At 41.0% G+C, this 17,960-nt stretch overlaps 2 protein-coding genes across 3 annotated transcripts in view; one reads left to right on the top strand and one right to left on the bottom strand.

Annotated features, from left to right (window-relative positions):
* The window catches only part of siva1 (SIVA1, apoptosis-inducing factor), a 3,492-nt gene extending 1,784 nt beyond the window's left edge, over positions 1-1,708 (top strand). The window contains exons 3-4 of the mRNA XM_014011914.1: positions 172-325; positions 1,495-1,708. Coding sequence (XP_013867368.1) covers positions 172-325; positions 1,495-1,543 — 203 coding nt within the window. The 3' untranslated portion in view covers positions 1,544-1,708. The remainder of the gene's footprint in view (positions 1-171; positions 326-1,494) is intronic.
* A 6,917-nt stretch (positions 1,709-8,625) lies between these two features.
* Positions 8,626-15,140, bottom strand: zbtb42 (zinc finger and BTB domain containing 42). Of its 2 annotated transcripts, none has more exons than XM_014011903.1 (2): positions 14,687-15,140; positions 8,626-13,527 (listed from the first exon to the last, which is right to left on the bottom strand). In XM_014011903.1, the coding sequence occupies exon 2, from the start codon at positions 13,511-13,513 to the stop codon at positions 11,936-11,938; it is 1,578 nt and encodes a 525-aa protein (XP_013867357.1). In that variant the 5' UTR covers positions 13,514-13,527; positions 14,687-15,140; the 3' UTR covers positions 8,626-11,935. The 2 variants fall into 2 exon arrangements, with proteins under 2 accessions (XP_013867357.1, XP_013867351.1); XM_014011897.1 differs by lacking the exon at positions 14,687-15,140 and adding an exon at positions 13,735-14,663.
* Positions 15,141-17,960: the final 2,820 nt, after the last annotated feature.

The raw sequence follows: 17,960 nt of genomic DNA, 5'->3' as shown, positions 1-17,960 counted from the left end.
AGTAATATATTTACTGAGAAAAATGGTGACGTGTTCAATACTTATTTTACCTGCTGTATCTGCTTTTACCAGCAGATGTCAGGCTCATCACATGTTTGCATATGTTTTTTGTTTACAAAGTAGTTTTACTGCTTTGCTGAAGTTTTCTGAATATATCTTTTTTTCTCTTAGGTGCACAGGTGGCTCCCACATGCTGCTGTGTGTGTCAGAAAAACCAGGGCTCCAGGACACAGTGTTCCCAGTGTGACAGGCTAGTCTGCTCCTCTTGTACCCGACACTGTTCCAGCTGCTCGAGCCTCTGCTGCTCCGTCTGCACCATCATAGAGTAAGTCACATTTAGRGACGTCTGACAAACTCTTTCTCTGTTCCATGTACTTTCTTATTTAGACAGGTAATCTTATTCACAAGAGTCACTTGTTCTAATTGACTATCTTTGCATTGATTGAAGGTAAAGTTATACATCTGTATACTTTTATTTGTACCCTTGGAATACTTGAATAGATGGACATTAATTTACAAACAAGGTGCAAGCAAATAAGTTAAATTACTTTTGGGTTATAAACAGTCATCTCTTGTGAACAAGATGCAGATATTTTATATGTTTATATAACATAGCTAAACATATTTTTATTTATTTTATTTTTGCATTTTTCTCTTTAACGTTTTATCACATTTATTTTATCTTCTTTGCTTCGTATTCTATGGGCACCGCAGTGGGACGACGCCACAATTTTGTTACACTATTGTACGAAGTATGATTGTGCAATGACAATAAAGATTATCTTATAAGTCTCTGATATGCATATTGGTATTTTTTAATAAATTTAACAGATTTAGACGATTGAGGACAAAGTAAATGTTAATTTTAAGGATTTTGAAGTTGACAAATTTTAAATTTAGCAGTCAGTAGTTTTGTATAATTTTCACTGAAGAGAAAAAAGTAATTAGAGGTATGCATTAAAAAGGTTCAGTAAGTTGTTCTGGTGTCACATTAATTGATACTGTGTAATTATATTTCCTGCCAGCAGGGGGAGACAAAGATACACACAGCAGTTTGATGTTTAATCGCCTCACACAGCCTAGGATTTTACTTTTAGTTGACATCGGTTTTATCAGTTTCATTAGTACTTTTCTATCATGTCCACAGATTTGCCCAAACTGCTTTAGTTCAGTGTTATGTTTTTTTTATTATTATTAATTTTAGCATTTGCTTTGAAAAGCAGAAGTGACGTGTATAAAGCTTCAAAGCTTTGCAGGAAAATTCATTCAAAATTTTTAAAACTTAGGATTTTATAAATTAATGTCAAAATAAAGTGAGATCTTGTTGTAAAGTGAAAAAACATTTGTTTTTATGGTTTTATCCACGCTGCTCTTTTTGTCCACATCTGCTTAACCCGAACTCACTGAGTGGTTCCATCATAGCTGATGCTGTTTGAATAGAAAAAAAATAATAATTTCTAGATATTTAACAATGTTTCTTTCGTTGTTCCACAGTTACAGCGGGCGATACGATGAGGTACTGTGCTGCAGCTGTTCAACGTAAAAAAAGGACCAACAAAACGAACTGGAGTTTATGCTTGTATAGTTACCTTGTATGAGATATTACAAAAACTACATTTTATCCTCGTTTTTTTTATATGAGTCAGATTCTTGTATATACATTTATTCCAAAAATTAACTGAAATAAACTTGAACTCTTTTGCACACAGTTTTCTTTTTAGTGTGTTTTGTTATTGTTTTTTATATTGTACATTAAAAAATTAGACCTGGATGCTGAGTTACTTTGTAGGTTTGGGTTGAAACAGCAGCAGGTGGCAGCACACATCACTTACATGGTTGTGAGATAACAAGTTGTTATCACATTTGGCATCCGGACGACTTTTCTTAGTGGTTGAGCAAATTGGTTTCGCTTTTCCTCAAGAGAAACGGCTTCAACCTTTTAGCCAAAAGCGTCTTGAGTTTAGTCTCAGTTTGAGAATGATAATTAAATTCCAGTCCAGCTCATCTGGACTGACCTTGAGAATTTATCAAATGTATTTACAGAACCAGGCAGAGGTTGAAGCAGACAGTTTGGCTACAGTTATCCCTGCTGGACACGACCTTGTGGTGTAATCATGTCTTTATGTTTGCTGCTGTTTATCAGTGGTGATGGTCTGTTTCAGGGTCAGATATTAAAAACATTTAATTCTCTGTGGCACTTTGAAACGAGCCTCGTGACTATAAGTAGTGGATACTGGCCTGGATGAGTGTGTTTCGCGGAGCTTACTGCAAATGTCCCTGTGAGCTGCAGAGTCACATCGCTCGCGCGGCGGGCCAGTTGTGGCTCCGGTCTTTGGGGAGCTCTTGCGGCTGGTGTCCGAGGGCACCGCTTGATATCTGGCTGAGTGAGCAGACAGCTGCTGGTGAGCCAGGCGTCAAGTTGTCTGCACACTTCTTGATGAGACTTTAAGGAACTCGGCTGAACTTGAAAGGATGACATCAAATTTTGAAGCTGCGTTAAACTGAACATGCAAAAAAAATCTGTTGAGGCAAAACTGATTGATGTAACATGTTAACTGTAAATGCTGAGTCAGCATCTACCTGTTTACATTTTTTTTTCAGTTAATTCTTCATAAGTTGTTCTATTTTAGTCACCATAAATCAAAAACTTTGAGCTCATTCAGGAGATGGGTGCTATGATTTAATTTTGTGACTTAGTTTATTTTTAATTTTTTTTTAAATATTTAACTTAAGTTACAAATGTTTCCTCATTGAATACATTCAATTCCTTCATAAAATTGTTTTTAAACCTGCTTCAGACTTGTTTTTAGATTCCATTCAGCTACTTTTAGGCTTTGGCTAGCCTCTTTCTATTTTTAGCTATCAGTCTGCTACTTTGAGCTAGCCTTTTGCTACTTTAGCTTTTACTTAGGCCAAGAGTTATTTTTAGCTTTTAGCTGGCCTTTTGCTACTTTGAGTTTTTAGCTACAGTTCTGCTACTTTTCAGTTTGAGCTATCTATTTGTTTCTTTAGCTTTTGACTACTGTTCTGCTATATTAAGCCAAGGTTTTATTTTAGCTTTTTGCTGGCCTTTTGTTACTTAGTTTTTAGCTACAGTTCTGCTATTTTTTGGCTTGAGCTAGCTATTTGCTACATTTAGGTTAAACTTTTACTACCTTTAGCTACAGTGCTACTTTTACTTTAATTTTAGTTAGCCTTTTATTTTTAGCTTTTAGCTAGCCTTTTTCTATCATTCGATTTTAAGGCATCTGTCTTTTTTCTGTTACGTACTGTTTTGTTACTTTTACTTTCTAGCTAGCTTTTTTGGCTATTAGTGGGTTTTTTTTTTTTTTTTAACAAATCAGTTTCAGCTTCAGGTCACTTCTGCAGTCGCTCAGCGTTAACACTGTTTTTACACAAAACGTAGTGTTTCTAGTTCCGTCATGTTAACTTCTTATACTTTTTAAAGAAGCTGCAGCTGTTAAAGTTTTCAGCACATCTTCATCCACGGCACCAAGTAGGTCAAAAGGTCACGGTGTCTCCTCGCTATGGGAAGACCATCTACTCTTTGATGCATGTATAGCTGAGAGGAGGTGGGGGGCACATAGACCCACACACACAAACACCACCTACCACCTCTCACGCAGCAGACAGCACCAACTGCACTCAGCCAGCAGGAGCACGTGGCTTTGTCTTTGGCCCATTCTTTAGGGTACCAGCTGTGGTCTGAGTGTRGCGAGCGTCGAAGCGAGTGATGCTGCTGCTATAAATATGCGTGAACGAGAGTGAGTAAGTGACAGCTGTACAGTGGACCAAGGACACGCTGTCTTGGCACCGTCAGGGCGAGCCAGGCCAAAAAAGGCGAATGCAGCATGAGAGAACGCTAACTGATAAAGATGTATGTATTTGAACCAGTTCTCACCCAAAGTCGATAATGGTTTTGTCTGTTAGCAAAATATTTCATGAACCTATGAATGGAGACGCAATTAGTGGATGGTCGTCTGCAGCTGGTTAAAGGCACAGTGTGTAGGATTTGTTGTTTTCAGCGACATCTAGTGGTTGAGTGGTTGAATCATCCTCCCTGGTCCTCCCCCCACCCCCACTTCCAAACGCAAAAGAGTTGCTACGGTGTCTCTTATGTGTCAAAAACCTTTGATAATTCCAACCGCGATGTCTACCAGCAGCTTCAGGGCTAGTGATGTTTCAAGTGGTAAGATTATGAGCTTTAATAAGTAAAATTATCCCAGCTACAATGACAGACAACTAAAACTGTTTTTGACGCCGCCACCGCAGTTTGTCCTTCATGAGCCTTCGTAGACAAGATGGTGGTTGCCTGTACTGGTGACCCACGACCATGGAGATATAAACAGCTTTTTATAAGGTAAAAATAATAAAACAAGGTCTTTGACTGCAATGATTAGACATGTTTTTTATTATTGTCATTAGTGATTATCTCAATTTCGGCTAAAAGACTTGACAAAATCCTACAAACTGTGCTTTTAAGTTCAAGATGGACACCACAAAATTTGACTTTGAGAAACTTTTCTGTGGTAGTAGCTGAGAGTTGTCTTCAGGCCTAAGCATTCCTTCAACAAATGTTATATATATTTAAGTTGTAAACCGTTTTTCAAGTGTGTCACACTTAAAAACTCAAGTCAGACATATTCAGTTTATTTGGAAATAAGTTAAAATTTCTTCTTAAGGATGTAGATTTTCTGAAAGTCAAAATAATGGCTCCTCTGAAAACTAATTGGATGATAACAATATGCGTGTGTAAGAGGAGGGCGAGGGACAGAAGAAGTACCCTTGCATATATGTGTGTGTGTGTGTGTGTGTGTTTATTGTCTGTGCCCAAGTGTGGACGTGTTTGTGTGCCCTTTTCAAGTGTGACCACCTGTCTTTTGTTAAGAAATAAATAAACAAACACGGCCCACACCAGCTGTCCCTGGCAGGCCGTCCCTGCAGAGGTCAAGGGCTCCCACCGCTGGCCTTGTTGAGGTGCTGGACACTTACAACTTTCCTCTCAACTTCTCTCAAGTACCTCTAAACACTCACACACACTCATATGTATACACACACACACACACAAAAAAATGGCCCTCGCTGCCAAACGAGCCCGGCTTTGAGCCTGAGAGAAGAATGTTTTAATACTGAACATATCCCGGCTCGTCACCCTGCAGCTAAGCCCTATCACATGGCCCCTGCTTTCCATGTGAATGTGTTGCTTCATAAGAAGCACACACACTTGTACGCACACCAGTAAGTCCCTCATGAAGCAGATGTGAGATGCAGGTGACAGGGAGCCCTCCGAGGCCCACTGCTGTTTACAGTGAGACGTGTCTGCGGCACCGAGGAGGGCCCTTATTTACAGTGCCATAAGCCGGCTGGGGCTGTTCTGGTGGCTCTGAATGATCTTGGGAGGACATTGTTTTCTTTATGTTGGAGCTGCCCAGCCAGCGCCGCCGTGTCGTCTGTTTGTGCATAAAAGTACGTGCTGTGGGGAGCTGGGCCAGACAATAGCCTGGTTGAGCTACTACCAACGCACACAATGGAGTGGTGGGATGAGGCTGAGGTTTGGGGGGCCCGCGGTTTGGAGAAGTGGAGGCGGGGGGTGGATGGTGCCCTCGTCTATAACATGGCGTTCCCAGAGTGGGTGAGCTGGGATTTGGGGGAGGGTGGTGGGAACCAGAGCACATCCCGATTGGGATCACGTAGCAAAGCAGCTGGATTTCTTTCATGGTGCGGCGGGGAAATAATTAAAGGTCTTTGCTATTGAAAATGTCCAGTGAATTGGCATGAAGCTCCTCAATTAGACACACATTTGGTCTGTGTGTGTGTTAACATGCAACTAACGTGTCGTCTGCTCGGGCTAAAAAAATTAAAAACTACAAGGTTGCTAATCTGCATCCCTCACTGCCTTTCATTAAAAAAGTTTTGGAAATTACTCAGTTGTTTTGGGCAACCTTTCAAAATAACGTGCAAAATCTCACGTGATGTCACTTTCAGTTTGTTAATGACTCTCAGCTACTACCACATCCAATATTAGCTTAACATCTTTGAAACTTGAGCCATTTTCTGATTGGTTAAGTTTGATTAGATGTGGTGGCCATCTTGGCTGACTCCTAAAAATTTCCTTAACTTTGGGAGGTTGGCCAATACTCAAAAGATCAAAGGAAAAGATTGGCTTTTCGTCAACCTCCACAAAGAACTGAAAATCAGCCCCAGAGCTCTGCAGTGAGCACKAATGTCCAGTTAAAAACAAGTTTGTTTTTAAGGGTATCGTTCAATGTTTTTTCAATAAAATAAGATGAATACGTATTGTGACCTTATAAAACCTGACACTGTCAGTTATTTTAAAAAATCAGTATCGGCCAAAATTGAAGTTGGCAGGTCAGACATTTCAAAGCTTGGTGATCGGCTAGAAAACTGCAATCAGTTGCACCCGYAGTTCTAAATGTAAATTGATTACTTTCTGAAAGTTTCTTCAAAATTTGTCAGATATTTTGCAAAGAAACGGTGTTGACCCAGTACTTTGCTAAGGTTTTTCTCAGGAGCACTTCACTGCAAAAATGATCCACCTAAAATAATCGGGATAACGATTCACTCAAGCCCTGATTCGATTTTAAATTCACAATCGCAAATATTTTCGATTTAGTTTGTTTTTTCAACAAAATGAACTGTAGCCATTTTATAACCAAATGTTTCTTTTTCTTTTAATATCACCATTTCTGTCCTTGCATCAAACTGTAACTCTCTGTTCTCTTAGTAACAGAATATAACTTTAAAATAAATTAAAACGTCCTTTTGTGACAAAAAGTATCAAACTGAATTTGTCTTAAAGACATAACTTAGTGTAATACAATAACAATGAAATCAATTCATTTTTAAAATAAACTGATTCACATTTTAAGCAGTTATCAATTATGAATCGATTAATTAATTAAGTTTATTATAGGGACAGACACACAATAACAAAAACAAACTGAATAAAACAGCATCCCATGCCTGCATCATGGTGCTTATAGTGTGAGCTAATTTGAAGCACTAATGCTAATTGCACCGTCCCTTTAAAAATATGAGTGAAAAAGACCAGATTATAGTCTGAATCTTCTCAAATTAAGTGAAATAATTTGCTAGTGCAGTAAGACAATTGCACTTTAGTATGACTTCTTGAAAAAATAAAAAATTTGCAGGCCAACATTAATTCTGCTTTTGCTCCTTGAATGTCTTAAAACAAGAACAGAATACTTGTTTTGGCTGGAAGACTTGGTCAGATGGACATTTTTTGCAGTGTTGGAGTATTTGATCAGTCTCATCTCCTATCATACCACATCTTGGGTCAGTATCTGTATAACTGACTGATTTATAGCTATTTTTGTGTTTTTTAAGGTCATGGGCTGTAGCCAGCTTAAATTGGGTTGAATCCAAGAGTTAATTGGTCGTAGATCCACTTCTAATGACTACTTTCTGTGAGTTTAATTAAACCTTTCCACTGGTTCATGAGATACTTCGTTAACAGAYGCACAGATTTAAGAAAAACATGTTCATTCACTTTTCTGTGGTGGCTGATTGTTGTTATTTAGGGTATATCCTCTGTTGGAGACAGGTCAGGAGCTCCGTCCTTGAGTTTAGTTTATTKTTTCAGAAGTTTTTCTACACTCTGTTGTCTATGTACACATTACCACACTGCTTACACACAGTGACTGCCTGATTGTATTTGCTGTTTGTGTTTCCTCTGCAGCACATTCAACCGTCATAGCCTTCTTCTTCTTCTAGTATTATTATTATCAGTGTGCATTGCCAATGCAATGCACACTATTGTGATTCGTTTCCCATCAAAGTCATCTCAACTTTGGCATGCTTCTCCTCCTGCATACTTTGTCCTACAGCTGCATTATAATTTATATCTGTAAAGCTCTTGTGCCAAATGATGGCTATGCATTTTGGTGCCTGTAAAACTTATAGTTTTTGAAATATTAATGTTTAATAAATTATAATGGCAATCAATGGAGCCTTGTATTGGTCCAATACTGCCCCTGCTGCATCCGCACAATATGGTACTGCATCACAGTTTAATAATATTTAAACTCAGTAGTTCAGTGATTACAATATTAATATGATTGTATTTTGATGTTTTACTGTAATACTGTCTTAATATTGTCCAATTGTTGCAATATATTGCAGTTTGGTGTCAAAGATTGCATTGGCAATGTGGCCTCTTTCTGCACACTTACAAACCAACCCCTGGCACCACCCTCTGCCACAGCTCCAACAGTCTAATGGTCTGTCATGGACTTTCATGTGGGAGATCAGGGTTCAAAACCCAGCTAAAGCAACTTTAACAAAAAATCTCTTCCAACTTCATATTGTCACACAATTACCTTAATTACAAACACCTGCTGATGTGACAGGCACAAGCTAGAATAGAAAACACATTTGGACTTGGTCAAAGTTCATTCTGCAAGTCCAATGCTGCAGGCAAAAGCCATGCTACAAGGCAATGCACACTTGTTTTTACATCGTAAAAATCCATGTCTAGTTATTATTATTATTTTCCAACCAAGTCTCCCATGTTTTTCTGACAAACTGGTCTGAAACTGCTCCGAATAGAGGAATGGTGAATAAATGATTGCCAGACAAACGGAGGAAAGTTGTTCCATTTAATTCTATGCATCATCTCAATAAAAGACCTAAATCAAGATTGTCACATTTTCACAGCACACACACACAGGCACACTCCAAAAGCGCAAAACAAGGAAGTAAATAAAAAGTACAGATATTGATCAAAAAGTAAAATTGTCTCAGTATCTAAGCAATGCCAATTCTGCATGAAGATTGTCCTCTAATCTCTCTAATCTCTACACCACTAACACTGAAGCTTCTGATTACTATAAAATAGAACCTTTTTCTGTTTAAAAAAAATTATATTAAATTCTAATGGCACTTCTAAAAAGTCTATTAAAAAGGTTTGACGTGAAGGCTTTCTTTTTTTATCAAATTAAAACAGAGTCAAAATGTTGCACATGAAGCATTAATAAATATTTTTCATGATTATACACAATTATTTCACAGTTGTGACCTGCAGAAAACAAAATTCCAGTAACAGAACAGGTTTTTTTCCAGGATCATACAGCATGAGCTGGGCGAACAAAGCCCTCAAGTTGACAATCAGAATCTCAGCATTTCACATTAAATAAAGAAAAGAAAGAATACAAAAGGAACAGATTGTTAGTTCCCAGTAGTATTGGCTTAAAAAAAAATAAAAACACAAAAAAAATGTTCAGTGAAACAAAACCAGAACTATTTTATTCACATCCGTTTCAAACCTTCAACGTAACCTTTCACAAAGTATCTTAATATTTTTGATATGATTGGGAAAAAAAACAAACAGAAAATTGTTAATTTCATTTTCATCAGCAGGCCACTGCTGTCGTGATGCAAACAAACAAGCAAACAAAAAAAAAGTTGAAAATAAAAGGTCTTTTTCCAGATGCAACACCCCTTTGTGTGTCTACAAGGCACATTCGGTGACCATCCTGGAGGTATAAATAAAAAAAAAACAAGACAAATCTTTACACGTCGTTAGTTTTTCTACCGCTGTACACATGTACATTACAGATCCCCACCACGTAGAAATGTTCCTTAAAAACACTCTAAACTGATATAATCTTACATTCCTTTGTGCTCGGACTCAAATTAACAGCACAAGTCAACAGCTTTGTGTGAAACGGATTCAACTGGGAGTGTTTTTATGCCGACTTCAGGTCAGGAAGACTCCATCTTTATTGGTCTCCTCGAGAAAAACAACAACAACAAAAAAAAAACTTTTAAAAATCGCATCAAATTTTACTTTTTTTTTCCTGAACTGATGTCTTGATGACCAAAAGAAATGCTGAGGTGGACACTGAGCTTTTTTTTTTAATTTAAGAAAACTGCCTCCAAACAAATACATTTCTCACATTCCAGGTAACTTCATTCAATACAGAAAAGTGAACGGAGAGCCTCGAAGTGCCTTTTCTCCTCTCAGCGAGGCGGGAGATACACAATGATACCTTGAGAACTACCTGAAACCTTGAGGTGGGGAGTGAGAGGGGGGCGGGGGGGGGGACAATGCATGTATTGTCTTGTTTCTTTAGGTAGTTGTATCGGAGAGGCTGCGCTTGTGAACTGCTTCCTGTTTTGTTTTTTAAAGAGCTCCGATTTGTAGTGAGGCGGAGTCGAATAAAGTTTTTTCTTTTTTTTTTAAAAAAAAGGAAGACACTAAGAGACTGGAGCCACCCGACTCGCTCGACCACACCTGTAACATGGAAAAACAACCCCCCCGACATGATAAATATAATATATATTTACATTAAATACACAAATAAGTAAGAAATAGCAGCCTAGACAATAGTGTTGAAACTATACGCATGCCAAAAACAAGTGCTTCTCTATGTTTTTAAAAAAAAAAGTCTTGAATACTCCGTCGAGGTTTCTAAACAATATATTAAAATACAATTACAGTAACTTGATTTGCACAGAGAAAACGGACAGCCCCAACACCGGTTAATGAGTACCAGGATTGCTAGAAAAGACAAAATGACTTTCAAGCTTAAAGAGAAAACAGACCTACAGTACACCCTGAACAGAGTCCAACTAATAAATAAAATCTGATCAAGTCTTCTCAGGACAGATTAGACAAATGTTGCAAACTTTTAGTTCCACGACCTTAGTTTATATCTACATGAACATGAAGCATTTCCTGCCATAAAGAAACGAAGGCTTCGTCAGTAGTAACTTCCACGCATGCAGCGATGTGAAAGAAATGTTGATTACAAGAACGAAAAGATCAGCAGATTTAAATTTAAAAAAAAAAACGGCAAAACTCTGATGTTCTTGATACTTCAAGCAGGCCGAGAGTTTCTCAAGAACACAATCAGTGAATCTTTTGTGTTATACCAGGAAATAAAGGTAATTTACCAGCAAACATTTGCTTTTAACCCAAATGAATCAATAACTTTCCTTTAACGTGAATTCAACTTCTGTAACCGTGAGCCCTTATGGACTGATTCAAAAGTAGAAAATCTTATAAAAACCTGGCGTGTGGAGTGTAACTTCATTTGTTTTGTTGGTTTTTCAAAGCATAACGGGAAAATTAAAGGTAAGTACCCTAAGCATCGAGGGTTTCATTAGGCAGCAGTGTTGAAGACATTAGTTTTTAACTACTTTCCGTTTGTCAGTACAACTTCTTTTAAAGTGGCGAAAAATAGAAGGCTGACCTATCAAGATGTGCTCATTCACTCACTCATCCTGAAAGCTCTAAGCAGGAGAAAAGGATATGATGGTCTGCTTGCTTCTTGTAACAAAACATAAAAACTTCATAAAAAAAAGACTCTACTCACATAAAAACAGTAAAAACCATACTTCCAGTAGTCAAACTTCATTAGTTTTTTTTTTCTGCTTATTGACGATTAAATTAAAAACTAAACTAATCCCCAAAATAAATAGTAAAAATTACTGTAGGGGTTGAGAAAATAATCACATATTGCTACTTGCGGACGGTTCTGATCTCCCACGCGCAGAAATAAAAGTTTCTCTGACGATTGTGCATAAGCATTAGCTTTCACCCAAACCATTTGAACTTAGGATGCTCTTTTCCTGCCACAAAGAAAATGAAAAGACCCCTTTGAATAATCTCGACAAACGGACAGTACAAAACAGAAACGATCAAGTGCATCATCTGATTTGTTAACCTTCGGCGACAAGGATTCACCAGGAGCTTCCTCCATCTACCTGAAACAACAGCTCCAGCTTTTAAAGTTGCTACATCTTTCAACTGGAGAAATGCCTCACGGGGGGGGGGGGGGGGTAACAAAGTCCAAAAGAAAATGCCTCCAAACCAACAGTGAAAACAGATCAGTAGTAGTGTTCAGTGTATGAAAAGACATTCTATCTCATGGCACAGGTGAGAGGGCTTCTACCCGATGGCGAGAGTCTTGACAAGGCCACAGTGAAACTTCCTGATGTGGCGGTAGAGGTCGCCGGACTGCGTGAAGCGCCGCTCGCACCACTTGCAGGCGTGCGGCTTCTCGCGCGTGTGCACCACGGCGTGCCGGCTCAGGTTGTGCGAGTACTGGAAGCTCTTGCCGCACTGGCCGCAGGTGAAGGGCTTCTCGCCCGAGTGCGTGCGCTCGTGGCGCTTGAGCGTGTACATGCAGGAGAAGGTCTTGTTGCACTGCGCGCAGGTGGGCACCGAGCCGTCGGGGGACAGCTTGGCGCGGGCGCCGTCCTTCTCGCGGAAGTGCGCGCTGAGGTGCAGCTGCAGCACGTGGGGGCTGGGGAAGACCTTGCTGCAGAGGGGGCACACGCACACCTGTTGGCCCGGGGCCAGCAGCACCCCGCTGGAGGTGGAGATGTCCGAGGAGGCCAGGTCGTCCTCCTCCTCCTCGCTGTCCCCCAGCAGTCGGCCCCTCCCGTCCAGCTCCCTGCCCGAAGCGCCCTCCCTCCTCCTGCAGGCCTCCCCCTCCCCGTCCATCAGGTCCTCCTCCTGGGAGAGCAGGGTGGCGGTAGCGCCGTTGTTGCCTGGGAAGAGGGCAGCGAACCCTGTCACCACTGAGCTCCTGGCACTATTCCCAAAGCGCTGGCTCTCAGGGCTCATCGGCTCACTGTCCTCCTGCTCTGACAGCAAGTCGTGTTCGTCTTTAACAAGTGGCTCAGTGCCCTGCTGCTGGCTGTCGAGGGCCAGCTGTCCCGAGACATAAGAGGGGTGTAAGGGATCTCTGCTAGACAGAGGCTTGAAAGACAAATCCAGTGCACAGTCCATGTCATCTGAAGCCCGGGACCTCTGGGACAGCAATACGGTGGAGCTACTGACATCAGCTTTTGTTTTTCCAGCTGTTTGGACGCGGGGCTCGGCCTCGGCTGACACATAATTGACACCTACAAGGTCCGGGGACCCGCCAGAGTGACCGTTCGCCTTCTGCCTGCTCTGCGTGGACCTATCACAATCGGTGACAGCCAGCCTGACTTCACTTTTGTCCATGTCAAACTCTTCCGCAGGGGGGGCCCCGCGAAGCCCCYGGGGCAGCCGCTGAACGAGCTGCTTGCCGTGCAGCTCGCCATCCGAGGAGTTTTCCCCGTCCAGGCAGCCGAGCCCCAGGCCCTCGCCGAGCCTGTCGTCCAGCGAGGCGAGCTCCTTGTCTTTGAGCTTGCCTTTGCACACTTTCACAATATCGTACATGTGGAGGTAGCTGGCCGCTGCCAGGACATCCTCCACGGGCAGAGTGCTGAAGTCCAACTTCCCCTCATACATAAATTCAAGGAGCAGACTGAAAGCCGGGGCTGTTACAATGTCACTGTTGAGGTGCACAACGTCCCTTTTGTCTAGCTGGTCCCTGTAGAAGAGATGGAAGTACATGCTGCAGGAGGCCAGCACAGCTCTGTGCGCTTTGAATCGAGCCTGCCCGACAAGAACAGTGCAGTCACAGAGGAAACCTTGGTGACGCTGCTGACTCAGGCACTGCAGCAACTGGCGGCTATGGTCTGGGAACTCCATTCTTCCTTCATAACCTGATGGGAAACAGGAAAAACAGGATACTGGATAAAGCAAACGAGGCAGCATTTAGAGGGCAGAGCACAGCGTCAGCTGCACCAAAAAGTGACCAAAAAAAGCAGGAAGAAAGCCACACTTTTAAAAATAGGAGTTCAAATAATCATTGGCACCTTAAAAACTTAACGCAGGAAAACAGATTTGTCTGTCAACTTTATCCAACTTACTCATTAGAGACATCAGGGCGCGTTGCAATCACTCACCCGCGCATCGCGGCGTAAATAGACCCCGCTTTTCCAAATTATTCCCAAATATTTCATGCGCTTGTGTCCAAAAAGTGACGCACCGGCGCCTCTCCAAACACACACAGACACACACACAAACAGCGCTGTTTACAGGACAAGCAGAACCGGACAGGGAGTGATAGTCCAGGAGGCGAAGGAGGAGGACTCAAGTGAAAAAAAAAATAAAAAATACGAGCTTGCAGAGTGAGTAAACTGGTGCTCTGTTTGCTAATTACACTGCAAGCTGTGGAGTCAGCTGCTCTGACATCACCGCAATGGAAACGCTACCTCCAGCTGTGCTCCTCTTTATGCCATATGTTAACGCAGACCAGCGCGGTCCAAAAAAAAAAAAAAAAAAAACAGTCAGAACTAAATTATATATTTATTAATACATAATCTTGAAATGTTTAATAACAAAAAGACGCTTTAAAGTTTTCTATTAGGTTAGTGTATTACGCGAAAGTGCATGGAGCCCCCTTTACGCACCGAGAAACTCCCTCAGATCAAACGTTTAAGTTTAAATTAGGACTGAAAACACACTTTATAACAACATAATCTGAACTGTGGTGGACATTAAAGTTCAGTAATGCCGATAAAAAACCGTATCCAAAAGTCTGATTTATTTTTATGCGTAAACTAAAGTGGACTTTTACCACCTAAGAAGTAAGAAAACAGTAGCTACATGAGAACCGGGAGGGCCAAGGTCGCGGTAAGCCGAGCTCCGTGTGTCCGTGTCGGGAAACGCATTGCTGGGAGCCTTTTAAACGGCGGAGGAACTCACAGCAACTGCGCCTGAACCAAGCCGAGGAGGGAGCGAGGAGGAGGAGGGGGGGGCGACACTCTTTTAACTTTCGCTTTATCCCGTTTTAAGGTAGAAAATAGCCCCCCCACTTACATGTACTTCCGCCCGCTTCGTCGTCTTCTTTCCCTGCTACGAGCCCCGGTGTCCTCTCATGATGTGCGGCCAGATGTTCGCGTCTCCTCGCCTCGTTTCTTCAGCTCCCAGTCCCGACCCTGGGAAGGCAGGCAGGCAGGCAGGCAGGCTGCTCTCAGCGCTGCTGTGTGTCGAGCAGGTTGATAATGGCCCAAATCTCGCGAGATCACGGCGCCACAATAACTTCGTGTAGCTGCTCCGAGATTTCACACAGCGGCAGCAAGTAGCAGAGGAGGGGACGGCGATGCTCCTGGAAACACCTGTCCCACGAACAGGAGTGGCTTTCATTGTRATAAATCTCTTTAACCCGGAGCACAAGATGAGCTTGTACAAGTTTTTATACAGAAAAGTCGGTATTTTTCTCATGAAAACAGCATGGTTTTAACGTCAATCTACATTAGGATGATTTAATAGGTTTGGATGACTTTTTAATTAAGGAAAAACTTTTTTTTCTTTTATCTGGCTAGTTAGTTTACCTTATAGCCAGTCTYTTGTTACTTTTAATTTGTTTTTTAATACTTTAAACTAGCCTTTKCTACTTTTAGATTTTACTTGGCTTTTAATTGAGATTTTAGTTTTAAGTTAGCTAGCATTTGGCTTCTTTTAATTTTTTTAGTATTCCGTTTTATATTTTTAGTTTTCTCTATTTTTGGCTATTAGCAAAGGGTCAGCTACTTTTAGCATTTAGCTAACCTTTTTTATTTTATCTTTTAGCATTACAATTTTGTTAATTTTAGCTTTTAGTTGACATTTTTATTAGCCTTTTTACTTGTGTTCTGTTTCTTTTAATGTTAGCTAGCATTCTGCAACCTTTTGGGTTTTGTTTAAATGTTTACTATGTTTAGCTTTTGGTTAGCATTTTTATTTAGCTTTTAGCATTAAGTCGGATAACTTTGGCTTTTTGTCAGCATTCTGCTRTTTAGCTTTTTGCTAGTTATCTGCTTCTTTTAGCTAGCATTTTCCTACTTTTGGCTTTTAGCTAGCCTTTTTTTATTTTAGCTTTTAGCAATAAGTTAGCATTTGAGACTTTTTGTGTTTATGTAAAATTTATAAGGTACTATTAGAGTTTTGCTAGTTTTGTTAAGTAAATTATTGTTCATTCCATTAAACTGTTTTTTTTTCTTTTTTACATTTGCTTTAGATGAGGGAAACAGAAAAGTAACATCTCTGGCATCTGAACTGATTTAAAAACATTTATAAATCATGTTTTTTTTTAGTTCAGAAAAGCCATTCTGTGGTTGGGATTCCTTTATGGGTCGTGACACATCAAGTTTTTAGAAATAAAATGACGACAGTAAGGACTTCTAACAATATATATTTTTTGCTAGTTAGAAAAAAAAGAGTGTGATTAATGTTGCAATAAAGGCTTAAAAATTATTATTATCATTATTCCCATGATTGTTTGTTTGTCAGCCCAAAATGTTCAGAAACTGAAAAGTTCGATAAACGTTTTCCTAAAAAGTCGATTTTGAGCACTTTTAAAGGCTGTATTTTATTTAAACCAACTGTCTTTCATGCAACGAAATAAAACCAGGTGTTTTTCTTGTGTGTGCCCAACTTCTAAAATGTCTAAAAGTGTCAACAAAACACCCGTCAGAGTTTTTTCCCTGTAACTGTTTGAGCCAGAGACGGTGACATTGTGAACAAACGGGCTCAAYGTTGCAGCTGCTCGTCTCGTGGCCCCATTCCCCTCCCTCGCCGCCTCATCCCTCCTTGTGCTCCCCCCCCAACTGCTTCAGTCACCTTTGCCCTGTGTTCCAGCTGTCGTGGGTTTTGAAAGGGCCATTTGCAGCTCCTTCTGACACAGAGGGGAATGAGCAATGTGACTGACGGGAGGCGGCAGCCACTGGTTTGAAGGGGCCACCAGCAAGATTCTTACCCACTTACAGATTTGGTCCATATTTAGTCCGCCTTTGCTGCTGTCGTGATGGTGGTAGGAAGAACTAAATAAGGTTTGTCCTCAGCTGAGTCAAAGAAATCGGACTAAGAAATTGTGTCAAGTGTGTGGCAAGCGATTCACCATTCAGCACTCATCCATCCATCCATCCATCCAGGGGCAGCGATGTGGATAAGAATAGGAGCCATGGCCCCGTGTTTCTCTTCCCCTGGCAAACGTAGGCGCCCATGGGGAGGGGTGTGTGTTCACAGGGGCAAAGACAAAGCAGCGGTTGTGCCTAGGGACCGAGGCCTCAGCGGAGAGAGGCTCGGCACGGTGAAGGTTCTCACACAGAAAAAAAGATAGAGAGAGAGAATGAGAGTGGGGGGGAGCAGAGACAGCGAGAACACTTCCTGGAGGTTCATTCTTCCTCTCTGCAATCATCAATGGCATTCTCTCCCTGACCCACTCCTCTCCCAGACAAACAAAAGACCCTGCATTCCAGCGGAGCCTGACCAGCCAACCAGCCAGCCCCATCCACAGTTCAACCACATCTTTCTCCCCCACTGGACCGAAGTCTCATGACAGCAGCGGTTTGTGCTCTGGATGTCGGTTTGAGGACATTTGCGGTGCATTGTCGTGCTTCAAAAAGTTTATTCAAAATCCATTAACGTCATTTTCGTTTCTTTTTTTATAACACAGTGTTTTATTCCAGCTGTGCTGTCCTGCAGATGCATTCAAATCCAGTTCTTTGTAGACATTTTCACACAATTTAAACATGCACGTCTGGCATCAATGAGAGATCTGAGATCCTCAGAAGAATGTGAAATAAACCCACAACGTTTGTCAGGCCCAGTTCTGGCCCACACTGTACTGACACTCAACCCAGACACAGCAAAGAATGTTGGTCCTTTGATGGCCCACGTGGTTTGCCAGAGGTGGTCCGTTTGCAGCACCATATAAACCAAATCACAACAATGGACCATCTTTGCCAGACCTGGTCCAGGTTGACAAACCACTTGCCAGAAGTCAGCCTGACACCAGATCTGGCCCACACCTGTCTGCTATGTTGTGAGTTTGTGTTTTAGCACTTTTCTGCACATGCGCTCCAGTTATGTTTTGTCTAATTGTTTTATTTTATGAATACTTAAAGCATTCACACTTGAGAAGTTCCACTTTTCTTCCAAATATTTTTCAGCAGTAAACTCATCCCACAACTTTATTTCAACAATTTATGACACTCAGCTACTTCAGGACATTCCAGCTATTACTTTTGGTATTTCAGCACTTTATACTTTTTAAGATATTTAGCTTTTTTCATATACTTTTTTCTTCCTCTGCTGTCTTTCATTTAATTTA

Source organism: Austrofundulus limnaeus, unplaced genomic scaffold (genome assembly GCF_001266775.1).
Source record: "Austrofundulus limnaeus strain Quisiro unplaced genomic scaffold, Austrofundulus_limnaeus-1.0 Scaffold2, whole genome shotgun sequence".
Lineage (NCBI taxonomy): Eukaryota > Metazoa > Chordata > Actinopteri > Cyprinodontiformes > Rivulidae > Austrofundulus > Austrofundulus limnaeus.
Note: the sequence above shows the minus strand (reverse complement) of the source record. Positions and strands in the feature narration are given on the sequence as shown.